The sequence below is a fragment of the Leucoraja erinacea genome, chromosome 6, assembly GCF_028641065.1.
Source record: "Leucoraja erinacea ecotype New England chromosome 6, Leri_hhj_1, whole genome shotgun sequence".
NCBI classification, from domain to species: Eukaryota; Metazoa; Chordata; class Chondrichthyes; order Rajiformes; family Rajidae; genus Leucoraja; species Leucoraja erinaceus.
Window position 1 is genome coordinate 8,913,223 of NC_073382.1, and position 15,130 is coordinate 8,928,352.

General features: G+C 41.0%; 1 protein-coding gene across 1 annotated transcript in view; it reads left to right on the forward strand.

Moving 5' to 3' along the window:
* The window catches only part of c2cd3 (C2 domain containing 3 centriole elongation regulator), a 107,692-nt gene that overhangs the window by 77,686 nt on the left and 14,876 nt on the right, over positions 1–15,130 (forward strand). Inside the window, exons 25-31 of the mRNA XM_055636571.1 lie at positions 127–265; positions 1,725–1,789; positions 3,730–3,932; positions 5,722–5,852; positions 6,530–6,691; positions 7,737–7,951; positions 11,410–12,379. Of these exons, the coding sequence (XP_055492546.1) occupies positions 127–265; positions 1,725–1,789; positions 3,730–3,932; positions 5,722–5,852; positions 6,530–6,691; positions 7,737–7,951; positions 11,410–12,379 (1,885 nt within the window). The remainder of the gene's footprint in view (positions 1–126; positions 266–1,724; positions 1,790–3,729; positions 3,933–5,721; positions 5,853–6,529; positions 6,692–7,736; positions 7,952–11,409; positions 12,380–15,130) is intronic.

Consider the following 15,130-nt stretch of genomic DNA (forward strand, 5'->3'; position numbering starts at 1 on the left):
GAATCTAAAAATAAGAACGCATTTTTGTTTGCTGTGCAGGATTGGTTGATGTTTCGTTCCTTGAAGGTCAATAGTTTTTTATGTGTTCATTTCACACTTACTATCTATAAAACTATGTTTTTAAAGGATGTCCCTTGACAGAACAAACTGGTGTTAAACCAAGTTGCTATGTATCATATTCTACACCAGCCAGTCCAACTCCTATAAGAACCCAACTGATAGAAAATGCCTGCAGTCCTATTTGGGAACATCAACAACAAACGAGGTACATGTTTATTGGGATTTTAAAACATAACTATGGCTAAATTTATTAAGGAATTGAATCTGTACTGTTGTTCTGAGTGATTAATGATCTACTTTGTACTTTCGCAATGTTATCTTTAGAATCTCCCCATGTCCTATTCCTCATCAACATGCTGTCTCTTGGTATAGCGTTGCTGAGAGTTGTAGTCCTGGTTAAGTCCTGATCTCTATTACTGCCAACATGAAGGTGGCATCTTCTCCCTTGACTGCATGTGTTTCCTCTGAGCTTCAGTTTCCTTCCACATCCCCACAACTTGCCAGTTATTAGGTTAGTTGGTTACTTTAAATGCCTATTGGTCAAACGATCATGGGCATGGGCATAAGCGCTGGAGTAACTGAAAGGGACAAGCAGTATCTGTGGAGAAAATAAATGGGTGACGTTACGGGTCGAGACCCCCCTTTAGTATTTCTTCTGCTAGCTGCACAGCCCATTTCAATCCTTGGTTATTCTTGAATACTGTCTCAAACTTGTAATCTTACAAGTCTGTTCCCTTTCTTTCATCTTGATAAGCATTTCCCAATTCTTTCCCTGATTTACCTCTCTCTGATTTTGTGGGTGCTGAGGTGGCTGATGAGACCAATAAGCAAGCCAAAGACTTTTCCATATGTGGGGCGTCTTTGTGGAATTGCGATTCTCTGCACCAAACTAAATACTTCCCCTTTATTTTGCATTGTCATGAGAAGTGGTAACAAATTGGATTTCTTCAAGGCCACTTTGAGCACATCCTTGAATCTTTTTCCCTGTCTGCTTCATAATTGCATACGATGATTGAGTTCTGAACAGTGTCTATTTTGGGATTTGGTGTGAGGCATGTGTACAAAGTGATCAGCCCAATATTACCTCATTGCTGGGAAATTGGACTTGAAGGGGATGCATCTGTTGACATTTATCCTTCCACTGAATTTGGAGGATTTCATCATGACAACATTGGTCGCAACAGCTATTTTGATGTTCTCCTGGCCAATCACTCTTTAATTGCTCTCCTTCAATGTGATTCCACCAACAGCCGCACCTTCCTACCCCACCCTAGTTCACCTTCTGCAGAGGCTGGTCCCTCCTCGATTCACTCATCCCCTCTCCCTAAGTACTTCCCCTGCAACCGCAGGAAATGTTACCCCTGTCCCTATATCTCCTCCCTCACATCCATTCGCGGACCCCAGAAGTCCTTCGAGGTGAAACAGAGGTACACATGTACTTCAACAGGCCACATTTAAATCTGCAAGCCCAAGCATAGACGTGGTGGCTGATTCGCTGTATACGCATTAGATCTGCAAGGGCCTACTGGATCTCCAAGTTGCTAACCACTTTAACTCCCATTCCCATTCTGACCTATTAAAAATAAGGAATGTTTAATTTAGAAGTGAAAAAATCCAACTAGAGATACATTTTGTTTGTTACGGTAGATGTTCTCTAATTGCAGGCTACCCAAAGAGTTGCTACTGGATCCACAGCAAACACTCGTTTTCAAAGTGTGGCATAAAGCAGGTAAATGCTAAATATAATTTTCTTATTTTTTAATATCTGAAACAGCTGATGGTCCAACTGTTCCTGAATGCATTTCAAAAAGGAAAACCTATCCATCTAGTTACTGAAAAGAAACTAAGGTAAAATGAGTAACTGAGTCAAAAGTTTTTTTTTTGAGGTACAGTATTCAGTCAATTTAGTGAAGTGCAGCCAATGCTGAAAGGTTGTGTGTTTATAGAATGGTGTGAGTCTTGAAATCAATTGGTGCATCCAATGTAGGAGCACACTGGGGAAAATAATGTAGTCCAATAATGAAATGCAAAAAGAGTGAAAATCAAAAATAGTCAAAAGATAAATAAGAAAAAACAAAACGATGCCAATCACGTTCTTGGTAAAAAGATCTAGTTTCAATTATTTGTCAACTGATCTTGGGAGTTGAACTGATGCGGTAGAATTGATGTGGAAAATATCAATCTCTTAAGTCTTAAGAGCAGAATTAGGCCATTCCACCCATTGAGCCTTCTAATTACTTTTCGCTGTTTATTTACTCTTGGTATAAAGTGGAGGAAAAATTAATTTTATTATCACTATTCCAATTCAATTAGATTAATTTGCCTTTTGACCAAGTTGCCTGGCAGTTTAGTTTCAAGAGTTGCCATTAAGGTATGAGCGTGCAACATAGAAACATAGAAAAATAGGTTCAGGAGTAGGCCATTCGGCCCTTCGAGCCTGTACCGCCATTCAATATGATTATGGCTGATCATCCAACTCAGTATCCTGTACCTGCCTTCTCTCCATACCCCCTGATCCCTTTAGCCACAAGCACCACATCTAACTCCCTCTTAAATATAGCCAATGAACTGGCCTCAACTACCTGTGGCAGAGAATTACACAGATTCACCACTCTCTGTGTGAAAAATGTTTTTCTCATCTCGGTCCTAAAAGACTTCCCCCTTATCCTTAAACTGTGACCCCTTGTTCTCGATTTCCCCAACATCGGGAACAATCCTTCTGCATCTAGCCTGTCCAACCCCTTAAGAAATTTGTAAGTTTCTATAAGATCCCCCTTCAATCTCCTAAATTCTAGCAAGTACAAGCCGAGTCTATCCAGTCTTTCTTCATATGAAAGTCCTGACATCCCAGGAATCAGTCTGGTGAACCTTCTCTGTACTCCCTCTATGGCAAGAATGTCTTTCCTCAGATTAGGAGACCAAAACTACGCAACTCAGTACGCAACTGTACGCAAAACTGTGTGAACTCAGAAACTTTTCAAGAAGCTGAATGAAAAAAATGAATAACAAAGTTCTTCAACTTGAATTTGTGATCAGTTGTCAATCCAAATCATTTGAGATCTCTTGAATAGTCAGAGAGATATACAGCGCGGAAACAGGCCCTTTGGCCAAACTTGCCCATGCTGACCAAGGTGCCCCATCTACACTGGTCCCAACTGCCCACATTTGGCTCGTATCCCTTTAAACCTTTCCTATCCATGACCTGTCCAAAAGTCTTTTAAATGTTGTAATATCACCTTATCTGGCTGCTGATCCGTATACACTCTGTGGAAAAGTTGCCCATCGGGTTCCTATTAAATACTTCCCCTCTAATCTTAAACCTATTTTCACTGGTTCTTGATTACTCTTGAATAGTTGCTAGGAAATAGCATACGTTTTTAGAGTAAAAATAAGATTACAGATGTACCATATACAAATTCTAGCAGTAGTATGAAAACGGGGCAATCAAGTCATGACTTTATTAATGTATGCAATGAAGAAAAGAATCACAGGTTTAGCGACTTTCACTCGCACAGAATTTAAACTGATATCTGATGGTAAATCAGTTGAAAGTATTATAAAGTGTAAATAGCATTTGATTATTGTTGTGGTTTTAAAAACTCAGAAGATCACTTTTATGGCAACATTGCATTTATGAAAATTGCAGAAATGCTTTTTTTTTTGTTCTAGATATTGATCGGGTTATAGGATTTGCATCCGTGGATCTTTCACCTTTATTATCTGGATTTATGTCTATTTGTGGCTGGTACAATATCACTGACTTTAGTGGTCAGTGCCAAGGTCAACTTAAAGTGGCAATTACTCCTTTGGAGAATATCCATCACCTGAGAGAAAAGCGATGGACCCCAGCGCACAAACAGCCAGGAAGTATCGTAAGTGTTTGGCATGATTCAAACGATGAACCAGTCCAAGAACACATTATTTTTAGAGATCTGCTAGTAACCATCGATTCGGTTTGATCGGGATAATTGTTCTCAGATTCTACTTTACTGCTTTGTTATTTTGCGCAACACAAAAAGAGGAGTATCTGAGGGTCAGGAAACATCAGTGGGTGGAATGGACAAGTGACATTTCGGGTCAGGACCTTTCTTCAGACGGATTGTAGTAAGGGAACGAAAGCTTGAAAAGAGAGGTTGGGCACGATAAAACCTGGCAAATGATAGGCAGATACTGATGTAGGGGTATGATTAGCAGATAGGTGGAATAAGTGACAAAAGCTAGAGGTGGAAAGAAGACAAAAGGATGTCAGCTAGGGTGAGGATAGGGAGAATAAATCCATAGGGAGGAACATGGGTGGAAGGGGAGTGGAGGGGAGAGGGTGGATAAATAGGAAATTAGGAACTCAGGGATGAGGGGACGAAGTAGAGGGGGGGGGGGGCTATGAACCAAATTTCATATACCGGTGATGTGATCAATTAATTTTGCAATCTTAGTTATCCCGCACCCTGAACTGTGCTGGCACACACTCGCCTACCATGTCGTTTTCTCTCTTTGCTCATGTCTCTCATCCTCTCCATCCACCTGGTTCCATCTGCCAATTATCTTCGCCCATCTAGCGCCACCTTTCACCTACCAGCCTGTATCGCACCCTACTTCCCCACCACACTAGGTTCCACCTGCCCCTCGTTCCCCCACCATCTGGCGACGTTTCGGGTCGAGACCCTTCTTCAGACCTGAACAAGGGTCTTGACCCGAAACGTCGCCTATTTCTTTCGCTCCGTAGACGCTGCCTCACTCGCTGAGTTTCTCCAGCATTTTAGTCTACCTTTGATTTTCCAGCTTCTGCAGTTCCTTCTTAAATAAAAATAAAAGGATTGTTCTACAAAATTTGGATTCATTCAAAAGGCCGCACTTAATGGCCTAGAAGGCCGCAGGTTCCCCACCCCTGAACTTGAAGAAGACCGTAATGAGTCAATTATATAATTGCAGTTTTTCCAAATGTCACCGCTAGAGGCAAATAAAGCATTTAATCTTACAATACTTATTATAAATTAAGGACCTTGAGTGGGGGGCTACCATCGACTCCACAGTCAAAAAGGCACAACAGAGGATGTACTTCCTGCGGCAGTTGAGGAAGCACAATCTGCCACAGGCAATGATGGTCTAATTCTACACGGCCATCGTAGAGTCTGTTCTCACCTTCTCCATCATGGTCTGGTTTGGCTCAGCCACCAAGCACGACACCTGGAGGCTGCAGCGAATCGTCCGATCAGCAGAGAAGATTATTGGCAGCAACCTTCCCTCCATTGATGAACTGTACACTGCAAGGGCCAGGAAGCGAGCGGGCAAGATCATCTCTGACCCCTCTCACCCTGGCCACAAACTCTTTGAATCACTTTCCTCTGGAAGGCGACTCCGGACTGTCAAAGCTGCCACAGCCAGACATAAAAATAGTTTTTATCCACGAGTAGTTGCTCTACTCAACAGCCAAAAATCTGTAGCCTCCCTTTGATCTGGTATTTTGTTGGTTCACATGCTTGATCAATGGTGTTTTATCATTAATGTTTTATTATTATTAATGTTTAGTGTTTTCTGAGTCATTCGTAACTGTCACTGTATGTCATGTTGTTACTTGTGGGCGGAGCACCAAGGCAAATTCCTTGTATGTGAATATTTGGCCAATAAACTTAATTACTTACTTACTTAACTTTGACATTACAGGCTCCTACCATGGAATCATTGTTATATGAGACCAATGCCAAGTATAACTCATTCCCTAGTCACATCTCCAAATATTCAGAACAATTCATCAGTTCATCTAGAAATCCTGATGCTTTTCCAGCCTGTGACAGGTACGCTATAACACTTTAGCAATTTTATAATGAAAGAAATTGGAAATAGTTAATCTGGAGAAAACATACATTGACATCCAACAATGACTAGATAATATTGACAAGCCTGGTTAAGGGAATTAAATAATGATTTCATTTCATTGTGCGTGCATTTCAATACCGATGGAAATGTGGTATCCTGAGTTTTTATGGATTGCTGGTTAAATTATTCATTGAAGACACTATTCATTAACATCTTGTATATTGCCTGAATTTCATCCAACTATATTATTGTTCAATATGTATCCCACTAAATAGAGCTGAAGTGTTCTTGGATGCTTGCTTATATTGATAATTATCCGATGCCTTTAGATTGAAGAAGTTCCGAGGGATTTTCCTAAACTGGTCCGTCCCCTTTTTATCCACTCGTAACTGACAGTGGGCTTGCGATGCATAAAGGCTGCATTTTTGTTTTGAGAGAAGTATTGGATGAGACAGTTGACCTGCCCTTGTCCTTTTTGAGTTTTCGTAAATTGGTTTGAAAGGAAAGTTTTTAATTTTTCTTGTTATTATTTTGTTCCTAACGTAGCATTTGGTGCTTGTGGACCTAAAGTAGAATTTAAATTTCAATGATTTTGTAATTTGATCACAGTGCAAATTATGATTGAAGTGCCCTTTTCCCACATTAAAAAAAAAAGGTTAACCAACACCAAAGTCCACAGCTCACGTCATGGGGAACACATGGAAAATGTTCGCAAGTTTCACCAGACCTTGCAGCAGGTGGAGTACAACATGCAAAGTGCTGGGAACATAGAACCATTGCCGCAAACTTCACGGACTACACTTTTCAGTGCTCTAAGGTAAAATGGTCTGTTGCTTGTGCAAATAAAATACATACATTATACCACATTTGTATTTACAGAGTAATTTTATGTTATTACTAATTACACTCAAACTTCAAATGAAAGTTGCTATTGCCTATGTAACATCTTCAGAGAATAAGCCGCGTACATGAAATTGCTCTTACTGGTAGCATTAAAAATGTGTCCATTATTCAATTGCTTGATAGAACTATATCATTCAATCCATGGCCCATGTCTTCTGAAGTAAGTGGCCACAGTTGAGTTAACATTCAGACTTAGTGTTCCCAAAAATGATCAAGGACTGTATCTCTCTGTATAGTTAGTATATTGTGTATAATATGTTAGGTGGATTAAGTTTAGTCGTGGCTCCGAACACACAGCAGTTCTACATAAACATAAATTGTTACCTATTACTAGTGTAATTTATAACCAATATATTGATCAGTGTTTCAGAGAAATGTTACTAAGCCTAATTACTATTTGGAAAAATTGTGAGCCATCGTTAATTGCTTTGCTTTCCTAAGTTATATGAAAAATGACCATAACATAAATAGGAGCAAAGGGAAATCACTTATGCCATAGTTAATAAAACTTCAGCTTGACGTTTCTGTCCAATCTCCATTTCTGTTTTGTTATGTTATCCTACATTAGAAATCTGAGGGGTAACTCTTTCACACAAAGGGTGGTAGATGTATGGAAAATGTTGCAAGAGGAGATTATTCAGGCAAGGACTATCCCAACATTTACAGAAAGAAGCAGTTAGACAGGTACATGGATAGGACAGGTTTGGAGGGATATGGGCCAAATGCTGGCAGGTGGGACTAGTGTAGCTGGGAAATGTTGGCCAGTGTGGACGAGTAAGGCCGTAGGGCCTATTTTCACACTGTATGACTATTAAATTGAATTTTAAAGGGAACAAATTATGAATAATATGCCCCGAATAGTGGGCAATGTATGTCAGTCCGGTGTTGTGAACAAACATCTTTTTAAAGCCAATTTATTTCAGTGTATCTGAATTTCTGTGTCTTAATATTATGTGTAGGAAGAATCTCAGTGAACTGGATGATATACAAAGATATTTCAGTCAAAAGCTGGACACAACTCCATTTTCTCACGTAACTAATCCCACGCCACGAGAAAGGGCAAATGTTGCTGACATAAATCTTCACCATGGATCGTCAAATGTCCATGATAATGGACAGCATCCTTTGGAAAATTCAAATAAACAGGTCCATGAAAATCATGGCACTAGCGGTGGTGAGCAAAAATAAGTTTCTATTTTTACCTTTATTTATGTTTTATGTATGTATGTCTTCAGTTTAAACCAGCATCTGCAGTTCTTTCCTGCACATTCTATTTTTATTATTTATTTTTCACTATTTGTGAATTGATTTCACTATTTGTGAACTGACACTTGCCTTCATGGTGGAATCTAGAACCAATTATCCTGTTTTCAGAATAACAAATCACTTGTTTAAGCTTTTACTAATACTAAGATGAGGAGTAATTCCTTGTTTGTGAATCATAAATCTTGGTATTCATTAGAGAGTTGTGGGGAATGAATCACTAAAAAATATTTAATGCTATGATGGATACATTCTTCATATTTTGTAATTTGAGCCTAATGAACAGCAGGCAGGATAGTGGAGTTGAGGCCAAGATCACATTATTCTTGTAGAAACTAGGAACTGCGGATGCTGATTTACAAAGCAGGCCAAATAATGCTGAAGTAACTCAGTGGGTCAGGAAGCATCTCTGGAGAACACGGATAAGTGATGTTTCAGGTCGGGACCCTTCTTCAGACGGAATCAGTCTGAAATGTCACCTGTCCATGTTCTCCAGAGATGCTGCCTGACCCACTGAGTTAATCTAGCACTCTGTGTCCTTTCAGATTATTCTTGTCTTTATTCAATGCTACAACGGGATCTATGTGACACAAGTGTCTTGTCTTGCATCTATTTCTAAAGGTATTCTATGGCCCTGAAAGCTATCTTTCATATTTAAAATGAAGCTTTCTGACATCTATGTTTCAAATTGCAGGGAATGGACTTTGTATCTGCTTCCATCTTTATCAGACACTCTTCATAATGCTTCAAAAGTTAATTTAAAAATCCCCCCTGATGTCCATGAGAATTCTTAATGTAATTGATGACATCGCAGCGTTAGGTAGTTGAGGATCCCTTTGAACCAGTGCTTAACAGCAGCAGGCAGCGAGAAAGAAGGTTCTGCCCAGAAAGATGTTCATGGGAAACTATTTTGTGGTTGGGGGAAAAGCTTTAATGTTAACTGGGAAATTAACATTCTGTTTGGGGCTCTGATCATGAACTGGACCTCAGTTGTAAAATTGTCCATTTCAGTTTGACACGAATAAATGATTTTCAGTTTTCTTTTTGGGCAATTAATCCCAATTATGATATATTGGCTCTTGGTTGTGGTTTGGAGAGGTGGGGGACGATCCCCCCCATTTTTTGTAATCCAGATTTTAAAACCCGGTGAAATCTCAGCTTTCCGCGAGACAGTGGGGGTGGAACTGCTGATCGAAGGCGCCGATTGGACGAGAGAGACATCGGTCAGCAGGCAATGAGGACGGGACATGATGATTCGGCGCGATCATTGGAAGAGGGAGATGTCGGTCAGAGGCGGAAGTAGTGGGGGGGGTAGGACTGAGGATAGAGCGCGGTGAATGGAGGGGGGAGACGTGCCAAAACACTCTCAGCAGCCCTGGACACACACCTGCGCCTTATTCGCAGCCAGGATCGATCCCGGCTCTCCGGCGCTGCAATCGCTGCCGAACCACCACTGGACCATCCCCGTCCCCACCCAAGTTTCTCCTTTTTCCGCTTTTCCTTCTTTCCCCTTTTCTTGCAGTGCTACTGCAAAGATAATTTGTCTCTAGTCATCAAGAGACTAGTCATTGAGTGATACAGAGTGGAAACGGGCTCTTTGGCCCAAGTTGCCCACACCAGCCAACATGTCCCAACTACACATCCCACCTGCCTGTGTTTGGTTCATATCCGTCCAGACCTGTCCTATCCATGTTCCTGTCAAACTGTTTCTTGAACATAGTCCCAGCCTCAACTACCTACTCTGGCAGCTTGTTCCATACATCCATCACCCTTTGTGTGAAACAGTTACCACTCAGATTCCTATTAAACCTCTTCCCCTTCACTTTATACCTACAGTAAGTATCCTCTGGTCCTTGATTCGCCTACTCTGGGCAAGAGACTCTGAGCTTCTGTAAGAGAAACATAGAAAATAGGTGCAGGAGTAGGCCATTCGGCCCTTCGAGCCTGCACCGCCATTCAATATGATCATGGTTGATCATCCAACTCAGTATCCTGTACCTGCCTTCTCTCCATACCCACTGATCCCTTTAGCCACAAGGGCCACATCTAACTCCATCTTAAATATAGCCAATGAACTGGCCTCAACTACCTTTGGCCTGAGAGTCCTGACATCCCAGGAATCAGTCTGGTGAACCTTCTCTGTACTCCCTCTATGGCAAGAATGTCTTTCCTTAGATTAGGAGACCAAAGCTGTACGCAATACTCCAGGTGTGGTCTCACCAAGACCCTGTACAACTGCAGTAGAACCTCCCTGCTCCTATACTCAAATCCTTATGCTATGAATATAGGGAGGGGGGAGGATTTCTTAGATATTTATCTGTTTATTTTTCTTTATATAGCTTCACATGCTTTGCTGTTAGGGAGAGAGCTCTAGGTTTTTGATCCAGAGATAGTGAAAGAATGGCGATGTATTTCAAGATGGTGTGTGCCTTGGAAGGGAACTTCCTAGCTAGTGGTGTTCCCATATTTCTGCTGCCATCGAGTCATACTGTAGAATTATGGAGCTACACAGCAAGTGAACAAGTATTTCAGGACAACTTGTTCATGCTGACTAAGTTGGCATTCTGGGCAAGACACATTGTGTATATGACTCCTTCATTTCAATTTCTGGTTAGTTGTAACACCCAAGTTATGGATAGAGGGGTGAATTCAGTGATGGTGATGTCAGTAGGCGATAGCTGGATTTTCGCTTGTTGAATATTGTCATTATCTGGCACAAATGCTACTTGCCAGCTATCAGCCTATGCCTGGATATTGTTTGATTTTTACAATATAAAGCTCACCCACGTGGAATAAATAGGAGGTTTGAAATATCCTGGGCAGAATTGCATGGTCAGGCACCAACTGCAGGACTATATTATGAACTTTTGGATATCCTTACCGAGCAAAGTCCCATATTGTCATTATTATATGTGCCTGCAACATATCTGAATTATCACACCAAATTTGCAGTGTTAGCATTATTTTATCCAAAACATGCTTGAAGTGATTTCCTCTACTGGATGACAGTGACTAAATATCTAATATTCTGTTCACATGCTGTTTCTGTGTTGGGAGTGAACTGGCGTAATAAAGGGGCCACCTTGTAATAATACTTTTGGGTAAGACATCTGTAATCCTAGTTTTCTATCCCTTCTCTGGCTGTCAAGTGCATACATTCACATTATTATGGGTAAGGTTGGTTTTAATTTGTTGACCTAATAAGTTATGGTACAATCTAAGTAAGCCATCAATGGTATATGTACCAAAATGTATACATTAGCAGCTAATAGGTCAGCAATTATTTAATAAATGCCTAATGATTAGTGAAAAATGTTTACAGAATTATTTCCATTTTCATGCCCATGCTTATATTTCACAATCTAACAGGTCTGCAGAAACACAATGTTGATGTTACTTATCCAGTCCAGTTTCCTCGAGACATAGAAGACGGTGTGGAGGAAATAGCTGAAAATGAAAGACCTGCAGATCTCCTTAATCCACAATCACCAGAAAGAGAGAATATAAAGCAATTCTGTACACCAGGAAATGCGGAGTTTGGACTGCCTGAACATAATGAATTACTTGATAAAGACATCATAGATTACCAGAATAGTAGGTGCATTGTAGAAGGTGCACACCAACAATATCATTATGAAAGTGATTGGTGCAGTGATGAAGAATATGAAGAAGATGTGATTCAGCCGAAAACCTTAAATGACGTGACTGGTATGACTGATAGAACCAGCCCTTGGTCAAGTATGTTGTCAGATTTTGATGAAGATAACAAGCCTAGATTTGAAACTAAAAGAAACACACCAGAGTCAATAGGAAATGGAAATGTGGCTAATGAGGAAGAAGCAGTTTCCAAAAGGGTACATGACGAGGTGTTGGCTGAGATGCAAAATAAAAATGCCAAGTTACCAAGTGATATTGCATCTAGCGAGTCTCCACATACAGAAAAGTCTTCAATAGCTGAAGAAATAGAGCTTGATATGTTAAACTGTAATTTAATCGAAAGTGACTGTGGCTCAGATATGAAGTTACAGGAAAGACAGTTCTCAGATGATCTGAACATGTTTTTCTCAAACCACGATGAAGCGGAAGACCAGGCACGAGAAAATGAAGACTTTACAGAGTATGACGTTTGCTCCAGCAAAACATTTTCCCCTAAAGAAAAGGAAGAAACAGGCCATAGAATAACAAATATTCATGAAGACTGCTACCATGACAATAAAACGGAAGAGCTCAGTGATGAAGTGAGCCTGGAGTCCTGTGAAGAATGCGACAATGAAGATGTTCCACAGATGCACAAGAAAACATCTGAAACAGAAACTGAACATAAACTTCATTATAAATTGTATCCTTTGCATAACCAGTATAGCCTGTAAACTGCTTTTATTCAGATGTATGTCGATTCCTAGTATTCCAATGGATGCCTAGTTTTCTGAACAGCAATTAATTTAGTCTGCACTGCAATTAATTTCTTACTTGTTAAAAGAAGAATTCTCTGACATTGTTGTCCGTTAAATTAAATCTTTCCTTGACATGTTAGATTATTATTAATTAATTTTGTTATAAAGTGATTTATTTGCTTTTAAGTAGGTTCTAGAAAACTTGGCCTTTGGACATTTCTAATCCTTATTTTATTATGTGATGAGAATATAATCACTTCTGTTTTTTGTATATAATGTGCAATATAATTATTCTTATAACATGCGAATGCTATCCTTATGACATTCTACATCAGTATATTCTCATTTAACTTTAATATCCTGCAATTCTACTTGTATCTAAAGATTCCTTCCATCTAAATATTGTGAATATTGAAGCCATTGCCTTTGGCGTCTGCTGTAAATTCTGTTCCTGACCACTGACACCAACTTTCTCTCTGAAACTAAATGATCCTGAACTAGAGTTTCTGACCCCATAATTGACAACAGCTGAGCACATATCTGGACCATCCCTAAAATATCATCTTTACAGGTCTTCAATGTTGCCGATTCCTCTCCTCCTCCTTCTCGAATGCTGCTGAAATTGATATCCATGCTTTTCTTAACTGTGAATGTTGCTTTTCTAAAGTGTTTGTGGTTGGTTTGCCACCTTCAGTCTTTCTAAACTTCACTCAGTACTTTACTGCCTCACACCAAGTCCCATCCACGTATCACCTCCCTCAATGAATAAAATTATTATAAGGTAGGAAAAGATAAAGTATGAGAGTATACTGGGGAATAATATAAAATATAAAGAGTAAGATCGAGAAGAGTAAGAGAAAGTAAGAGATAAAAGATAGCTGAAATAAACCTTGGTACCTCAGATGATGAGATTCGGAAATGACAGAAATTATAACTAATTATTCATAATGGGTCAATGGTAAAATTAAAAACAATCTAATGGGTGTATAATCAGAGGCTCTGGGGAGGGAGGAACTTGTGCCAATACGCATTCAACTATAAAAGCATGAGAGGTGTTGGAAGGAACTACTGATGCTGGTTTAAACCGAAGATAGCCACAAAAAGCTGGAGTAACTCAACGGGTCAGGCAGCATCTCTGGAGAAAAGGAAAAGGTGACATTTTGGGTCGAGACACTACGAGACTGATGTGGGGGGGGGGGGGGGGCACGGGAAGAAGAAAGGAAGAAGCGTAGACAGTGGGCTGTGGGAGCACTGGGAAGGGGAGGGGAAGGAGGGAGAAATCAAGGACCATCTGAAATTGGAGAAGTCAATGTTCATTCCGCTGAGATGTAAACTACTGAGATGTAAAATACTGACTCCCATGGCTCTCTGGACTACACTTCTTCCCACCCCGCTTACTGAGAACACTATATCCCCTACTCCAAATTCCTCTGTCTATGCCGCATCTGCACCCTGGATGAGGTGTTCCAAACCAAACCTCTTTGACTATAGATGAGGCTCTCACCAGGGTCTCTTCTATATCCCGTAGCTCCGCTCTCACTCCCCATCCCCCCCACTCGTAACAAGGACAGAGTCCCCCTTGTCCTCACCTTCCACCCTACCAGCCGTCACATACAACTGATAATCCTCTGACATTTTCGCCACCTCCAACGGGATCCCACCACTGGCCACATCTTCTCATCTCCTCCCCTTTCGGCTTCACGCAAAGACCGCTCCCTCCGTAACTCCCTGGTCATTTCGCCCCTTCCCGCCCAAACCACCCCCATCCTCTGGTACTTTCCCTTGCAACCGCAGGAAATGCTATACTTGTCACTTTACCTCCCCCCTCGACTCCATCCAAGGACCCAAGCAGTCTTTCCAGTCTTTCCAAGTGAGGCAGAGGTTCACCTGCACCTTCTCCAACCTCATCTATTGCATCCGCTGCTCTACATCGGTGAGACCAACCGCAGGCTTGGCGATCTCTTCGCCCAACACCTCCGCACACTAAGTATTCACCAACCCGATCTCCCGGTGGCTCAGCACTTCAACTCCCCCTCCGATTCCGTATCTGACCTTTCTTCCTGTCAGAGTGAGTCCCACTGCAAATTGGAGGAGCAACACCTCATATTTCGCTTGGGTAGTTTACATCCCAGCTGTATGAACATTGACTTCTCAAATTTCAGGTAGTCCTTGCTCTCTCCCTCCTTCCTCTCCCCTTCCCAGCTCTCCCGCAGCCCACTTTCGCCGCATCTTCCTTTCTTCTTCCCGTCCCCCGATCCCCACATCAGTCTGAAGAAGGTTCTCGACCCGAAACATCACCTATTCCTTCGCTCCATAGATGCTGCTTCACCCGCTGAGTTTCTCCAGCATTTTTGTCTACCTTAGACTGTGATCTAGAGAGATATAGAACAAATGAATGAAAGGTATACAAGAAAAGGAAAGGATGATAAAGGAAAGGCCATTGTTAGCTGTTGGCTAGGTGAAAACGAGCACAGACAATGAGACTCAACAAGACAACTTTGAAGCTGGTACGACTTGGGTTTGGGGAGGGATAGAGTGAGAGAGAGGGAGGAGGGGTTGCAAGCGTTGTCTATTTCAAGATAAGATTTCTGAGGAGGGTTGACAAGGTGGATGCCAAGAAATGGGAGTGCCTCAAAAAAGAGGACATTGTTTCAGATTAAGATGCAGAGAACATTTTTCTGACGTCCGGAATCTTT